This window comes from Cyprinus carpio, chromosome A24, assembly GCF_018340385.1.
Source record: "Cyprinus carpio isolate SPL01 chromosome A24, ASM1834038v1, whole genome shotgun sequence".
Classification (NCBI taxonomy): domain Eukaryota; kingdom Metazoa; phylum Chordata; class Actinopteri; order Cypriniformes; family Cyprinidae; genus Cyprinus; species Cyprinus carpio.
In genome coordinates, this window is record NC_056595.1 from 6,679,333 (window position 1) to 6,696,378 (window position 17,046).

Here is a 17,046-nt window from a genome sequence, read left to right on the forward strand (position 1 = left end):
CCTCCTGGGCAAATTCTATCCACCTTCCTAGAGGAGCTGGATGGGCTGCTGTCCTCATTCCTGGAGGATGGCAGTCCATTTTTAGTCTTTGGCGACTTCGACATTCATCTGCACAAGCCTTTTGCTACAGACTTCCATTCACTTCCATTCTTTCAAATGACTTGCTCTCAATCTCACAAAATCAGGACTTGACTTTATTACACTACAAGCATGCAGACAAATCAGGTAAACCAACTTAATCTCTACCATTTTACATTTAAACTACGCCACCAACCCCTATACCGGTTACTTTTAGAGGAAACCTACGCTCCCTTTCCCCCTCCCATCTTTTCTCTGTAGTATCCTCCTCTCTTTCCTCACCTACCCATTTCTCATCTCTGGATGTGAATGCAGCAACTGAGACTTTATGCTCTACATTAACATCTTGTCTAGAAATTTGTCCTCTCTCCTCCAGGCCAGCACGGGCTGCCCCTTCTAACCCCTGGTTATCTGATGTTCTTCGTCAGCATCGGACCAAACTCAGGGCAGCAGAGAGAAAATGGTGCAAATTAAAATATCCGTCAGACCTGAGTATGTATCAGTCTTTTCTTTCAGTCCATACTGCCTAATCTTCATACTTCCACAACAAGATCAACAGCACTCCAGACATGCGTAATCTCTTCAAAACATTAAATTCTCTCCTCTGTGCCCCTCCACCACCTCCCACCACTTCTATAACAGCTGATGTTTTTGACACAATCTTCACAGACAAAACCAGAACAATCAGTAGTCAATTCTCAACCCAACACACACAGGACTTCAAACCAACCACACCCACCGCTAAAACTCCCAGGTTCTCCTTCTGTCCCCTCACTGAGCCAGAAGTATCAAAACTTCTCCTCTCCAGCCACCCTATAACATGCCTTCTAGACCCAATCCCCTCACACCTCCTCCAAGCAATCTCCCCTACACTTTTACCAGCTCTCACAAACATCATCAACACATCTCTCTTCACAGGCACCCTCCCCACTGCATTCAAGCAGACTCAGGTAACCCCACTGATCAAAAAAACCTACATTAAACACTACACTTTCAGATAGCTACAGACCTGTCTCTCTCCTTCCATTCATAGCGAAAACCCTCAAAAGAGTTGTTTTCAACCAGATATCATTGTTTCTCTCACAGAACAACAAACTGGACGCTAACCAGTTAGGTTTCAGGAGTGGCCATTCAACTGAGACTGCGCTACTGTCAGTCACGGAAGCCCTGTGGATTGCAAAAGCTGATTCCAAATCATCAGTTCTTATTCTGCTGGATCTATCTGCTGCTTTTGACACTGTCAGTCATCAGCTCCTCCTGTCTGCCCTCTCATCACTGGGCATCACAGGGATTCCACTTCGCTGGTTTGAATCCAATCTCACTGGTAGTTTTTTTCAGGGTGGCTTGGGGAGGGGAAGTATCCAAAGCACATCAGCTTGTCACTGGGGTTCCTTAGGGATCAGTTCTTGGATCCCTCCTCTTCTTCACATACACAACATCACTGGGTCCCATCATACAGGCACCTGGCATCTCCTACCATTGCTATGCTGATGACACACAGCTCTTCATTTCTTTCATTTCAACCAGATGATCCAATGGATCTGCACAGATCTCAGGCTGCCTGGCAACATCTTGGCATTGATGAAAAAATATCATCTACAGCTCTACCTGGCAAAGACTGAGCTTCTTGTCTTCCCTGCCACTCCAACACTACAGTATGATTTCTCCATCCAGCTAGGTTCTTCTATAATTACCCCATCAACTTCAGTCAGAAGTTTTGGTATAACCTTTGATGACCAGCTGACCTTCAAAGACCACATTGCAAAGACTGCTCGAATTTTGCAGGTTTGCATTGCACAACATCAGAAAGATCAGGCCCTTTCTAACAGAGCATGCTGCACAACTTCTTGTCCAGGCCCTTGTCATTTCTAGAATGGACTACTGCAATGCTCTTCTGGACTGGACTTCCATCAAGCACAATCAAAACACAAATGATTCAGAATGCAGCGGCACAACTGGCCTTCAATGAGCCCAAAAAGAGCCTCTCTTTATCTCCTTGCACTGGCTATCGGTTGCGGTTGCTTGCATATAGAACAGCCACAGGCTCAGCACCCACCTACTTCCACTCACTACTACGAATCGTCATCCCCTCCAGAAGTCTGAGATCCGCTAGTGAGAGACGCCTCATGATACCAACACAGAGAGGCTCAAAATCACTTTCTCACCCCTATCCGGAATGCAGAATCCCTGACCATTTTCAAGCGATAGCTGAAAGCTCATCTCTTTTGAAGCTACTTGACTTCATCATATAAAAATATATATATATATATATATATATATATATATATATATAATAAGGAGAAGGAGGAGGAGGTAGAGTCGAGTGATTCACTTCTGCAATTGGATTTTGTGGCCACTATTCTCTTAATGAGTAATGGATGTTTTTTGGCCTTTACGTGCAATAAACCAATCAGAGTCTAATCTCCCATCCCCTTTAAAAACCAGTTGCGCTCGCGCCATGGCGGGATCGAACATTAAATGTAGATGTGGGGGTGTAGTTTTTTGACTTTTTATGAATGTTTGTGTGCTGCTGCGCATCCCTGGGTGTGTAATAAGCAAAGTGTACACGCGCTGTGCACCCACCTATAGGTGCATATTACTAACGCGCTCTTTAAATAACAAGGAAAAATATTGCGCCAGACTTTAGACCAGGTATGAGTTGGTCTATGGTGCAGTCTATTTTCAGTTCCTCAAAATAGCAACCTGCGAACAATGAGCCTAAACACACCTCTTTTTTTAGACCAGCACACCCATGGGTGCACAAATGGGTGCAAATCCATTTGCTATTTTAAGGGGTCATATGATGTTGCTAAAAATAACATTATTTTGTGTATTTGTTGTAATTACTTATAATTTGGTGTAATGTTTATGCGGTTTAAGGTTAAAAAAACACATTATTTTCCACATACTGTACATTATTGTTTCTCCTCTACGCCCCGCCTTTCTGAAACGCATCGTTTTTTTACAAAGCTCATTGGTCTGAAAAGTGAGGTGTGCTCTGGTTGGCCAGCTATCCAGTGCTTGTGATTGGCCAAATGCCTCAAGCATGTGACTGAAACATTATGCCCCTTGCCATACTATGATGTGTGTCCCGCTCAGAACACTGGCGAGACAAGACAAAAACAATAAAACTCATTACAAACGAGCCATTTTTGCATCCAGTGGGAACATAATTATGGATTATAATGACTTATACTGTGTTTTTATGCATTGTGTTGCATCGCGCCGCCTAAACATAAAACCATGTCTGCATTTGTGATCAGGGAAATGACAAACAAGCGCTTTTCTACACCAGGGGAAGTTGTGGCCTAATGGTTAGAGAGTTTGACATAAAAGCATGACTTTTCATGCTTTTATGTTGGCCTAATTTCAGTTACATTTACATTTTAGGCTACGTAGTTTTAATTTTTAGTTATTTTTTATTTTTAGATTTTTATTGTATTAACAACTCAGCTTTTGAGTAGAAATGCATTTTTTTTTTTTTGCAAATAAAACTCCTATAGTTCATAACTACTGTAGTTTTAACTTATTTCAATATACACATTCAGTTAAATCCTCAAACATTTGTATGTCTTGACTTGCTTGACCCAAGCTACGACTTGACTTGAACTGCTTGATTCTCCAAAAAAAACTGACTTTACTTACTTGTGACTTGCACATGTGTGACTTAGTTCCACCTCTGGCAATTTCACAGTACTCTATATCAATTTTAACACCACAAAAATATTCTAAGCACCTAAAGTTATGCCAGATATCAAATTACACCCAAAAATATGTAATTAAGTACCATTGTGCAAACTGTGATTGTGATTGCTTTCAGTTGGTCAGTACATTTACTAAAGCGTGTCATAATTCATTATCTTGACTTTTTTTGTTAAATTGTAGAATTAGCAAAATCAATTATGTGAATTCAATTAAATTGTTTCAATGTATCAAATCAAAAAAGTCTTCTCTCTGTGTGTGTGTGTGTGTGTGTGTGTGTGTGTGTGTGTGTGTGTGTTTTGTATTAAGATGTTTTTATACAAGTACACTACTGTTCAAATGTTTGGGGTCAGTAAGATTTTTTTTTAATTATTATTATTATTATTATTATTATTTTAATAATATTTCTCTTCATTAAGGATGCATCAAATTGATAAAAAGTGACAGCTAAGACAATCAGCATATTAGAATGATTTCAAAAAGCATCATGTGACAAGTGATTATGCTGAAAATTCATCTTTGTCAACACAGGAATAAATTATATTTTAAAATGTATTAAAATAGATAACAGTTATTTGAAGTTGCAATAATATATCACAATGTGTGTTATTACATGCAGCCTTTGTGAACATAATAGATTTCTTAAAAAAAAAAAAAAAAAAAAAATCTTACTGGTCCCAAACGTGATGGTAAATATTGCTGTGCATTATTGTGTGTTGTTAATGGTGCATGCAAATGAAAATGACTAGATATATTTTATTATAGAAAACATTCACTGATAATTTTTAATTAGATGCTTTACAGTGCTTTAGATCTTTAAAAATAAACATTTGTAATCCACTTTGCAGGAAGTGTTTGATTGAAACAATGGTTTCTTTAATTACTTTAAAAAAACAAGCATATTTTTTAAACTATATTACTCAGCCTTAAAAAACAAATAACACAGACACACACACACACACACACACACACACACACACACACACACACACACACACACACACACACACACACAAAAGTAATTAAAAACAATGACATGAAGCCATCAAGTATTTCTTGATGAAGTAAACAAGTAATTATTCAAATAAACAGTCAAACATGAAATACATGCAGAGCAGTGAGATAATTTTTTTTTTTTTCTTTTTTTTGGGTCAGTATTGTTGTTTGATTAATATTCTCACTAAAACAGACTGCAGGTCTAGCAGGCTGCATTTTTACTGCACACAAATCTTAATTGTTTTCATACCGCATGTTTACACTTACTGAAGATAAACCAAGTGTGTTTACACCAATACCTTGCCAGGACGAGAAATTTACTATAAAATGCATCTGACAGTTTACAAGTGCAGGTGCATTACAGTAAGGTGTAGCTGATTTTTACAGAACACACATGCAAATACACATGTGAACGCTCATCTGCAGCTGCCTGTTAGTCACGCATCACAAAGACTCAAGAGTCTGCACTTGTACTACTGGTATATTTTTTTTTTCTACTTACTACTAAAATATGAGTACTTTTGCTATCCCTACTGCTCAGTGGTGTGGTCGGGGCCATATGCACGGCTATGCCGTACTCTATGCTTACTTTTTGCCTAGTGCTTTTTTTTGTATTATGACTTCTAAGGATCAATATGTGCGTATACCCTAGGTGTACCCACTTGTCTGTAATCTACTGTCATGTTAGCTTCCTCTTTAACTGTGCCCCATCCTGTTGTGTGAAAATAATGATTATTTTTTGTAATTGGTGCATTGGCACATTTATTATTCTACCTTTTTCCTCCCCATAATCGATAAAATGCACGTGTCCACTGTAGTGAGAGAATTCCGCTCAGTGCTGCTCGGTGTTCGGTGTTTTAAGTGGTATTGAGCAGAGTTTTATCGGTGCAGTGGACATGTGCCATTAAGAAATATTGCTAGGTAAAATTAATTAAAGAACAAAACAAACGTAACATTTGTACATTTGTAAAAAGAGTTAATTGGTTAAAAGCAAAATGAGCTCCAAATAACATTTGATCTGGACTTTTGTGATACTTTCAGCTGTCTGAAATCAAAACAGATTTCACAACCCGTCTAAATATGTTCACCTTGGTTCATTAATGTACATGATAAAAAGTATCTATAAAATCACATCCTGTTAAGAAAAAATTCAGCATTTGAACCACTTTAAAGTAATTTTTATTATTATTATATTTGTATCTTTAGAACTTCAAGTAACTTGAAACCCATTTCCTACATTTATGAGTGTAAAGGCCCGTTCACACCAAGCATGATAACTGTAAAGATAATAAAGATATAGTTCTAAAAATCATCCTCAATATTAAAGAATAGCAGAGTCCACACCACAACTATAACGATAAAGACACAGAGAAAGGATATCGTTGAAAATCACTTTCAGAACGATTTTTTTTCCAGCTGATGAATGATAAAAATGTTGACAGCCAATCAGAATCCTTCCTGCTGTAACGAGCTTGAGAATTTAAAGAGGCAGATGCACGCGCTTAGAATAAACAGATGATATCGTTCGCTGGTGTGGACACTAATGTTGTTATCTTTATAGTTATCTTTATAGTTATCGTTCCTGGTGTGAACAGGCCTTAATTCTGCATTTTCTCTCATAAAAATAAATAAATAAATAAATAACTGTCGTCACCATCGTCAGGGTGGCAAAGGATCCATTTCTTGTATCCTTTGTGGCCCATAAAACGCATTTCAAGATGCATTTCAAGGCCACATTTGAAGGAGCCTTCAAAATGGGACAGCCTTAGGCACTGGTATTAAAGTGCATTTGTGTCGATCCGATCACAAGTAGACAATGCTAAATATAGGTGTAAACAAGGTCTGAAATGTTTTGAGCTTGTCCACTTTCTACCCCTTCCAAAGGTAATCAAAAACACATTTGACCGAACCGCTTTCATAGTGTAGACACGTTTGAACGTGTTCGACCACATGAGCTTCTAAACAGCCACTAATGACTGCCTCTCTGCCTACTGAGAGCACAATGTTCTCTTACCAGTCCTGATTCTATTACAAACCCACAGTTTTTGCTGTGGTCAATTTCAGCTATCAGAGCAGAAACGAAACCTGCTACTCTCTGTATAATTTTCAATTGTCTCCTTTCGCTTTCTAAGTACTTTATACTTTGTACCTTCGAAGAATGCAGTCCCAGAATTGAGACACAGCTAACATGTGGTTTTTGGTCACACTTTATTTTAAGATCCTAATTCTCACTATTAGCTAACTATAAAAGGGATACTCCACCCCAAAATGAAAATTTTGTCATTAATCACTTACCCACATGTCGTTCCAATCCCGTAAAAGCTTTGTTCATCTTCGGAACACAATTTAAGATTTTTTGGATGAAAAGTGGGTGGCTTGTGACTGTCCCATTGACTGCCAAGTAAACTGCACTGTCAAGGTCCAGAAAAAAATAAAAGCGTTAGAATAGTCCATCAATGGGTCAATTTGAATTTTATGAAGCACTGAGAATACATTTTGTACACGAAGAAAACAAAAATTACGACTTCACTCAACAATTTGTCTCCTCTGTGTCTCTCCGCATCACCGTAGCGCCATTTTGGAGAACATCCGCTGAACGCAAGCAGCATATGCTCTTCTGTGTCAGCCATGCTGCACAGATGCGCTGTTTTCATTCAAATCAAAGCGTAAATACATGGGGCAGTCACAAGCCTCCTGGTTTTCATCCAAATATATCTTAAATTGTGTTCCGAAGATGAACGAAGCTTTTATGGGTTTGGAACAAAATGGGGGTAAGTTATTAACCCTCTGGGGTTGACTAACGCGGATACGTGTTTTGTGGCATCAACACCGAAAAGAACTTAAATTACACTTTCAGTTTTGATCGTACAGATAAGAGCAATACATCAATCGAATCTGTAAAGGGTCTACTTTTAATTGTATACACACATAATAACAACAAAACTTTTTGCATTTAGAAAATAAAGAAAACAAATGGGGTGTGCTGTCTGTAGCTTTGGTCTGTGGTGATCTTCATTTAGAAACGCATCATTAAAATGAACTCAGTGAATACTCAACACAGAGACATGAGAGATATATCTATAGAAAGCTTGACATGTACTTTTAAACTAAGCAAGTCTTATTGAAAACTAATATTCTTTGATAAAGTAATCCATATGAAACCAACGCGATGTCCAGTCTTTCATGCTTCCTTCATTATATCTAATGTGACCACGCCCACGTGCTGAACGCGCTATTGATATTATAATAGACAACGTGAAGCGCAAGGCGGGTAAATGCCAACCTCACAGCAAACAAAGCAGCGAGACTACACCTCAAGTTTTTAACATCGCCCACGTGCTCAAGGAAGACATAACGCGCTGAAGACACACTCTCAAGTTTTTAACATTTTACTGTTCAAGAAGACGCGCTGAGAGGAATAAGCTTTGGATTACCTCAGAAAAAAGAATGAAGCGATCTATTAGTCTTCGCATAACTTGTACACATTTTACTAGTTCGATTTTTCCAAACTATAATTCCTGACTAAATTTATAATCAAGTGAAACATTATGAAGTTTCATTCACATCATCTAAATGTTTCAGAGGCCAGGGTTGTTTTTTTGTTTTTTGTTTTTTTTTTTTTTTTGTTTTTTTTTTTTTTTATGTTCTATAACATACACAGCAATACGATATAAAAGTAACACGATAGACAAATCTTTACTGTGGCTATACTCTGTTCACAAATATAGCCATATATGTTTATAACTATATATATTGTATAGGCCCACATACAAAGCATGCTTGTGTTTATGAATCTATTCATGAATATCTGCTCTGGTGTAAATATTTTGAATGTGTTATACTCCGTCATTGGTGTTTGCGATCGTCTGAGGTATAAAAGTATCAAGTAAGCTGTAAATATCACTGATAATATGTGTGCTAAGTGGTAATTGTGTTCTTTTTCCCCTATAAATTACTACTAGTGTCAGTGACCATCACAATAATGTTAATAATGCAGTTTATTTGTGTAAACAGCTTAGTTTTTTATTTTAGATGTGAGGATAACACCGCAAAATAACCTGTTGCAAAGCGAGCCAATGCAAATAAGCAGCCCACTCAGGAATCTGGAACACAGCTAAGACCAAGCGAGGCACACACTCCCATGAGTCTCTTCAAAAAAAAACTTAATGTCCTTCAGAGCACGTAAACGATATACATTTTGGAAATGCCAGGTATGTGATGTTCATTTATATATTTCAACATGACACAATACCAGTCAAAAGCTTTAGAACAGTTAGATTTTTAATGTTTTTGTAAAGAATTCTCTTCACCTCACCAAGCCTGCATTTATTTGATCCAAAATTCATAAAGTTGCATTTGCTAAAGCGGTAAAATTGTGAAATATTTTTACTATTTAAAATGACTGCTTTCTATTTGAATATATTTAAAAAATTAAATTATTCCTGTGATCAAAGCTAAATTTTCAGCATCATTACTCCAGTCTTACTCCAAGTGTAACAATATACACTATACCATTCAAACGCTTGGAGTCAGTATACATAGAAATTAAAACTTTTATTTAGCACACAAGTGATGATAAAGACATTAATTACTTTGGGGGAAGTCGTGGCCTAATGGTTAAAGAGTCTGTCTCCTAACCCTAAGGTTGTGGGTTATTAAAAAAGTGATGATACCAGACTGAGGTGCCCTTGAGCAAGGCACCCTGGGCACCGCAGCATAAATGGCTGCCCACTGCTCCGGGTGTGTGTTCGCGGTGTGTGTGTGTGTGTGTGCACTTTGGATGGGTTAAATGCAGAGCACGAATTCTGAATATGGGTCACCATACTTTGTCACGTCACTTTCATCATGTTACAAACAATGCTGTTCTTTCAATTCATCAAAAAAACTGAAACAAATATTCTCAGCTCTTTTCAACATTAATAATAATAAATAAATGTTTTATTTTGAGTAGAAAATCAGAATATTAGAATGATCTCTGAAGCATCGTGTGGCTGGAGTAATGATGCTAAAAAAAGCTTTGAAAGTCGGCTTTTATAGTTTCTAATAAACTGTTTAACTGCACTCGCAAGTGAATCTCAAGTTATTTTGTGGGCTAATTATACATATTCTAAATAAACTACATACATAAAATATATACATTTATTTTGTCCTCACATTCTTTATTGTAACTCTTGGTCACACACCTGGCTGAAAGGCTCATTATGATTTTAATTATGAGGGAATTTGTCTTCTCAGGTGTGAATCACACTAATATTCATGATAGTTGATTCCTACTCGCATATGCCCTTTCGAAATTTTCTTAGAAAATTTAAATCAATCTATTGTTTTCTGGGAGTGAGTAAACGATGATTTTCACACCATTTTGAAGCAAAAATTCTAGGCTACAATGTCCATGTTTGACAGTCTTGTGAACAAATGTTCTGTATGTATTTTATGACCTTATTTCAGTGAATTTAAAACTGTAGTTTTTTTTTTTATGTTTTCTCAAAAATACAAACATGTACATACATGCTATTTACATATTATTGTAGAGACTTTAGCCATGTATATGTTGATAAGCAACTGAAAAAAGCACTAAAGTCAGAGCATGTCAAACTTCTCCAGGCCCCCAAAACACCCTCAGACCCCAGAGGGTTAAAATAAAGCGTTACCAGGTTTTCTTATTACCACCTGTGTTTTTTGGTGATTATCAGTGTATTGTAAAGGTACAAAACAGATGTATGTGCTTTGGTAGGTTGGTATATTAATATTATACTGTATAAGTTAATAAAATATACTGTGAATTTAGTTCAATGTTTAAAAACTAAAATGTTCCTATTCTATTTTTTCACTGCTGCCAGTTTTTTTTTTTTTTTTTTTTTTTACATTTTTAATGTTTACAGTGTGGGAAATGTCTTCTTTACCAGCTGCTGGCCTCGTGGTCCCCATCCTGCATACTGCAGATGAGCATTTCGCACTTCTGGAGGGTTCAGGATCCATGTTTCCCTGTAAAAGAGAAGCAAAGTCATTACTAAAAAACTAGTTGGTTATTGGATGACAAGCACACTAGTTTGCCATCCTGACCCAGACAGACAGACAGACAGGCAATCAGTCAAACATTCATGTCTTTAGAGGGCTAACAGCGCACACTTCCTCTATGTGGTGCAGTGGAGCGTGTGGCAACAGATATTGATTCCATCATGGTGTACTACACAGCCCAACACAACAGCACGGCAAATAAAGCACCATGAGGGAATTCCTGAGGCAGGAAATCTAACAGTGATAGTATATCCCGGTGTGCTGTTAAATCCAGCCAGGGCAGCAGCCCAGCACTGTGTCAGCATCTGTGCCGTCTGACGTCTCATAAATATAGATGCTTTATTCTGTTGCCGTTTACAAAGACGCTGTGCACTGCAGGCCCAAAAATAACAAGAGACACAAGCTGTACGTCCCTTTGCTAATCGTGGGACAGATAGGTTGGGAATTTGTTGGGAGGACCATAAGATAGCAGTACTGAAAGATTCAGTTCTCTGAATGGCTTCGATGTGACATGAGCAGCAAAATTCCACATCAATGTTTTCCTCGGTTGTATAATGACAAATGGACTTTGTAAACTAATGCGACTGTTACATGAGCTCAGCGACTTACGGAGTTTCCAGACTGCAAATGATGTAGTCCGCAGTGAAGGAGTGCTCGTAAACCTGAGAGTTTGAACAACACAAAGACAGAGAGAGAAATTAAATTGTGCAAGAACAGCAGATACTGCCACTACAAGCACCAAAAACAAAACAAAACAAAATACCTCTATTAACAATAACGTTTGAGAGGATATGCATCACAGTGATTTTACCTAAGTTAAAGGGTAATTTTAGCCACAATGTGAAGAGGACATATTTTTACTATGGTAAAATCACAATAATACACAACATCAAATGGCTTTTTGCATTTTTAAAACAAAATCAAAATGTAAAAGACACCAGTGTTTAATTAATAATACCATTAGTTCAATTACAGTAAAGAAAAAAAAAAAAAAGTTGCATTTTAAATTTTTGGTGGCCAATATGAGGATTGTGCGTAAAACTCACTGGCAAAAATCTAAATAAATTTTGATTGATTGATTCACTTATTCATAAAATAAATAATTAAATACATGTAATAGAGAGGATTCAAGTCATTGGTTCTAATTTGCATTTATTTATTAAGATTCACATTTGCACATTTAGCAGATTATTTTGTATCCAAAGCGACTTCAAAAAGAGAATCAAATCAATTTGTCAAAGAGGCAACAATATTTGTAATATACAATGGCAGGTTCATTAGACAACAAGTTTAGGAAGCAAGCTAGAGGAGAGGATAAGTGCAGAGAAAGTCTTTAATATTATGTCTGCATATTAAATTTATTAATATATTTAAACAATTTTTTGACATTGGTTAGTTTAAGTTGAAAAATGTCAAGATACACCCCAATAATTATTACAATTAATAATTTACAGTAATTTGTAATAAATTAATGTTTTTGGAATTGTGTTACGTATATTAATAATTTATGATATTTGTTAAATTTCTTACCATATTTGTTAATATGATGAATATTTTGACGTTGGTTACACAACATGAAATAAAATAATTTAATTTAGCATAACTTTATTAAAATTTTTAAATTAAAATAGTTTATTAAATTTTCTTTATTTATCTTTCTTTCAAATTATAGAAGTTAAATATTTTTAAGGATTTAAACAATATTAAAATAATAATAATAATAATAATAATAATAATCAAACACTCACAACTAATAATACAACTAATAATAAACAAACAAACAAACACAAACAACTATAATACATTAGCCTCTCTGTAGGCTGCTTCTTGGTGCATTAATACAGAATTCAACGTGTGGTCACAGGTGTGCTTCAGATATGGCACGCCCAATCAGATTTCAGAGGCAGAACTAACTCATTTTATAAAATCCTAACCCATCGTTGCTAAATAAGGCAGGAGCGCTGTTGTATCACTCTGAGGACAGTGTCAACAGCTGTCCGTGAGCCAGAGGGCTGACCGCAGCATATGCTCACAGCTGACATGAGCATGACACGTGTGCTGTATCAGAGCTGTTAATACTGTCAAAGATTAACATTCAACACCTGTACTCACCACCACACTCTGTCTTACAGATGCAGAGAGATGGAGAGCTCCTTTTGTGAAGGGCAAGCAGCACCATGACAGAGTTTGAGAATGAGGGGTGTTATGAACGTGTGTGTGTGTGTGTGCGCATAGGCAATGACAGCTGGGGACGAGGTTGTCATCCATCAAGGTGATGTTGGGACGGGCACTGAATAACAAACTAGAGGCAGCGCTCACACTCTTTTATTTGGCTCACTCTTTCTTGTCATGTGTGTGTGTGAAGTGCTCTGGTGTCACTGTTCCAGAGATGATGACACCTTCTCCTCCGTCTCTTCAGCTCTGTACGACAGCTGCCCTGATCAAACTAACTCATCACTTGCAGCTCAGACCTGTGGTGTCCGACTCTAGCGTCAGTTTGTGCTTTCATCATTTGTTTTCACACTTAAGCTTGAAGTGTGGTCTGTATGAAGACAGTGTGGTTAAGTTAGGAGTTGTTTGTTTGTTTGGTTTATGTGGAAGGGATGGTTTTTTGTGTTAGCTTGAATATTGTGGTTTGCATAGCACAATAACAACAACATAACAACAAATGCAAACTAAATGGTAGGAATGATCCAAAAGAAGAAGAAGAAAAAAAAGAACAGATATGGTTACTTAAGACGTTCACCAGCATCTTTGACACTGATAATGTACATTATTGGTATGGAACAATTATGTGTGATGAGACTCTGTGAGAAATTCAGATGGGCAAAAGAAACAACAAAACAAATTAAAATTCAAAGTCTATGGAAGCACATGTCAGATCAAAATTCAAATGAAAGTGCAGATTCAGTTTTAATCTTAAAGTACATATGATCACTATAATAACTATGATAACAAAAATTACAAATCAAATATGTCAGGGGGAAAAAAAGCAATGAAAGTTCTAATACAATTGCTTTACATATTCTAATATAATTGTAAATGGGAAAACATTTAATATAGTAAAATAAGAAATAAAATGTTACAAAATTAAAATTATTAATAATAAATTAATATTACAATTGATTATACTATTAACTAAATGTAATATTAAAATTATTTAAAAAATAAATTTTATTTTTAAATATTAAAATAAAATGTACAATGTACACTTGAGATGCCAAACTATAAGACAGTTTTACCAAATTTATTAAAGATAACTGCTCTTGATAGCAAATAAAAAATAACAAAACTGGCAAACAACATTTAATTCCACACAGCCATTTACACTGCACTCTTGCGTTTATATTTTATTTGGTGCGTCAATCAATTTAATTACTTCACATAACCAAAGATCAGCACTCAAACTTTTTTTAAAATCTGCTAGTACATTTTATTTTACCCTTGTCACCACATGGGAAACACAAACGTTTCAGCTCTATGCCTTCTTCAGCATGTCACATAGTTTCATCCCTCCACACACTTATTATTAAACCATTGTGTTGATGTCATCATTTACAAAAAAAGTTTGAGTGCGGATCTTTGGTTCATATGTGAAAATAAATAAATAAATAAATAAATAAATAAATAAATAAATGTAATAAATATATAAATAAAAGTTCAATTAATATTAATATTATTCATAAAATGTCATCGAAAAATAATTACAATAATAGATTTTTAACTTAAAATATTAAAACTAATTGTATACTTTAAAAAAAGTAAAACTGGGAAAACATTGATAAACAAAAAATAAAAAATTATAATAATTAAATTAATAACAATATTATTCATAACATATTTAATTATCTTATTTTAAAATACAAAAATAAAAATATACAGTTTTAAACATGAAAAACTATAAAAAAAATAAAAAATAAAAAAAAAAAACTACAAAAGACAGTTTGACCAAATATATGAAAGTGATCTGCTGTTGATGATAATTTGTGGGTAGTAGTATAATGCATTCCTTAGAAAGTACAAAATTTCCTTTACACTATAATTTTCCATCTGATTGGGCAGAGTAATTGTCAGCTGATGAAATACTTTGGAACTGAAAAGTACAACATAGATATTTTTTTACATTTTAAATTTACATTTCAATTTCAAAGTCTGGAAATCACTTTAAATATCCCTGCTATTTCCAGGGTTTCTTTTAGTGTAGAAACTCTGATTTTTGGTGCCGTCTCCTCTTGAATTGTTGCCTACTGTAGCTAGTAACACCTGCGGCTAATTCTTACAATCATGCAGACACCCTGTGGTTTGGAGCCATACTGTATAACACAATATGAAAAGAGATGGGGGTGAGGGTGGAATAGAAGCCGAGCTCAGAACAACCAATCAAACCAAGTGTGAAAACAGCCTCTGTCTTCCTCTCCCTCGACTGGCAGGTATGTGTGTGTGTGTGCCCACGCTTGCTCAGTTTCTGTCACTCCAGTGGGGTGTATTTGGTTCTGGTGAGGCAGTGAAGCGCGACGGACCTTTCACATCGTGCAATGATTACTTTCATCTCAACACACACATACAACATCCAGATAAACACAGGCCTCACCAGGTGCACGTTGTAGGCAAGCAGAACGTGTTTCATATCTGGGGAAACCTCATATTTGCTGGCTTTGTACATTTCCTGGAAAAAGAAAAGAGAAAAGGTAAATGAAACTTTTAGAAAGCATAGTTCCATTGCCATATCCCTTAAACGACTGTGACAGATCGCATTGCACAGACACAGCGAGAGTCAAAGCATTAATCAGAGCTGCCACTCTTGGATTCTTAATAAACATCATGTTTTGTGGCCTTGCCTCCGCTGTTTTGCATCCCACCAGCTCCACTTTAACCATCTGAGGCTGTTAAAGAGTTACACAGAACATTGCTCTAATGATGGACACTTTTGCTCTATTAATAACAATAGAACTGTCTGTCAAGTGATGTGCTGTTTGACGGTGAAGTCATTTATACTCTGCTTGCATGTGCTGTTGGCACCACAGACATTCACAATGCATTTATCTTTCATAATGTGACATACTGTATTCATGAGGACATAATTTAGGGTGGGGGTTGAATGTATCCATTGCCTTTGATCGCTTCGCAAAAGGGTTTTTATTTATTTTAATTTTTTTTTTAACCATTGTACAGTTGTACAGTAGTATTGTGCTATTGGTAATTTTATTGAATGTTTTAAAAATAATAATAATAATAGGGGAATAACTAATGAAGACTATAAAACATGCAGTATTCATCTGGTCATGTGATCTCAAAGTACACTTTAGCATACTTTTAAAAAGAGTACTTATTACAGAAAATAATATACTTTAAAAGGATATACTTAACTGAATTGTGAACTGTGTGAACTATTTTCAGCCACATTGCATGTTAATTGTATGATTAAATGAAAATGTATTATAGTTATAGTTTACATATATAGTTTACATTTATTTTAAATGGAATTAGCTGAAACTTAGAGTGCTTTTGACTGACTAAAGTACATCGTTATATGTAATTTCATCATTACTTCAAATGTCTTTGAAATATGGTTAAAGTGTACTGCTGAATGTTCGGACAAGCATTTATGCTAAACTAAATGTACTGCAATGTCATTACAATGTTTGTCATGTATTTAACTATTTAACTTAAAATGTAATATTAACACACTAAAGATACAATCTTAATCAAGTATTTTATGTTCTTTAGTATGTTAGTCAGCACATCAAAATAAGTGTACTTCTTCAAAGCATGACAAAAGATTATTAAACCATAATGTCTTAAAATGTACTTTAAAATGAAACCTTAATTTAACATTATTATAAAATGCAATTTTTAAAGTGGACTTATGTGAGATAGTCTAGAATGTTACATTATTAGTATCATCAAGTAGTTTTATTTTATTTTTTTCACTTTTTTTTTCACAAGAACAGCTTTTTCATGTCAGAGTACATTATTTTAAATACATTTTTGAAACTTACTATTTGTTTCTATTATGTGTAAAATGCCTGTTAAGGGGATAAATTACTTGAACTCTAAACAATAAGTGTATGATATTACTCTGTCTAATATTATTTTCCTCACATGTGTGGCCTTGATTATGACAAAAGTTATATACGAGTAAAAAATTGTGTGTCGAATATGGTGACCCCACAAATATGTTAACTTAAAAATGTATAAATAACATACACCGATCAAGTACAACATTATAACCACCTTCCTAATATTGTGCTG

The 17,046-nt window shown here is 35.5% G+C and overlaps 1 protein-coding gene across 1 annotated transcript in view; it reads right to left on the minus strand.

Annotated features, from left to right (window-relative positions):
- The window catches only part of dpp6a (dipeptidyl-peptidase 6a), a 177,181-nt gene that overhangs the window by 63,433 nt on the left and 96,702 nt on the right, over nucleotides 1-17,046 (minus strand). The window contains exons 5-7 of the mRNA XM_042714127.1: nucleotides 15,386-15,460; nucleotides 11,404-11,456; nucleotides 10,680-10,761 (exon numbers count right to left, since the gene is read on the minus strand). Of these exons, the coding sequence (XP_042570061.1) occupies nucleotides 10,680-10,761; nucleotides 11,404-11,456; nucleotides 15,386-15,460 (210 nt within the window). The remainder of the gene's footprint in view (nucleotides 1-10,679; nucleotides 10,762-11,403; nucleotides 11,457-15,385; nucleotides 15,461-17,046) is intronic.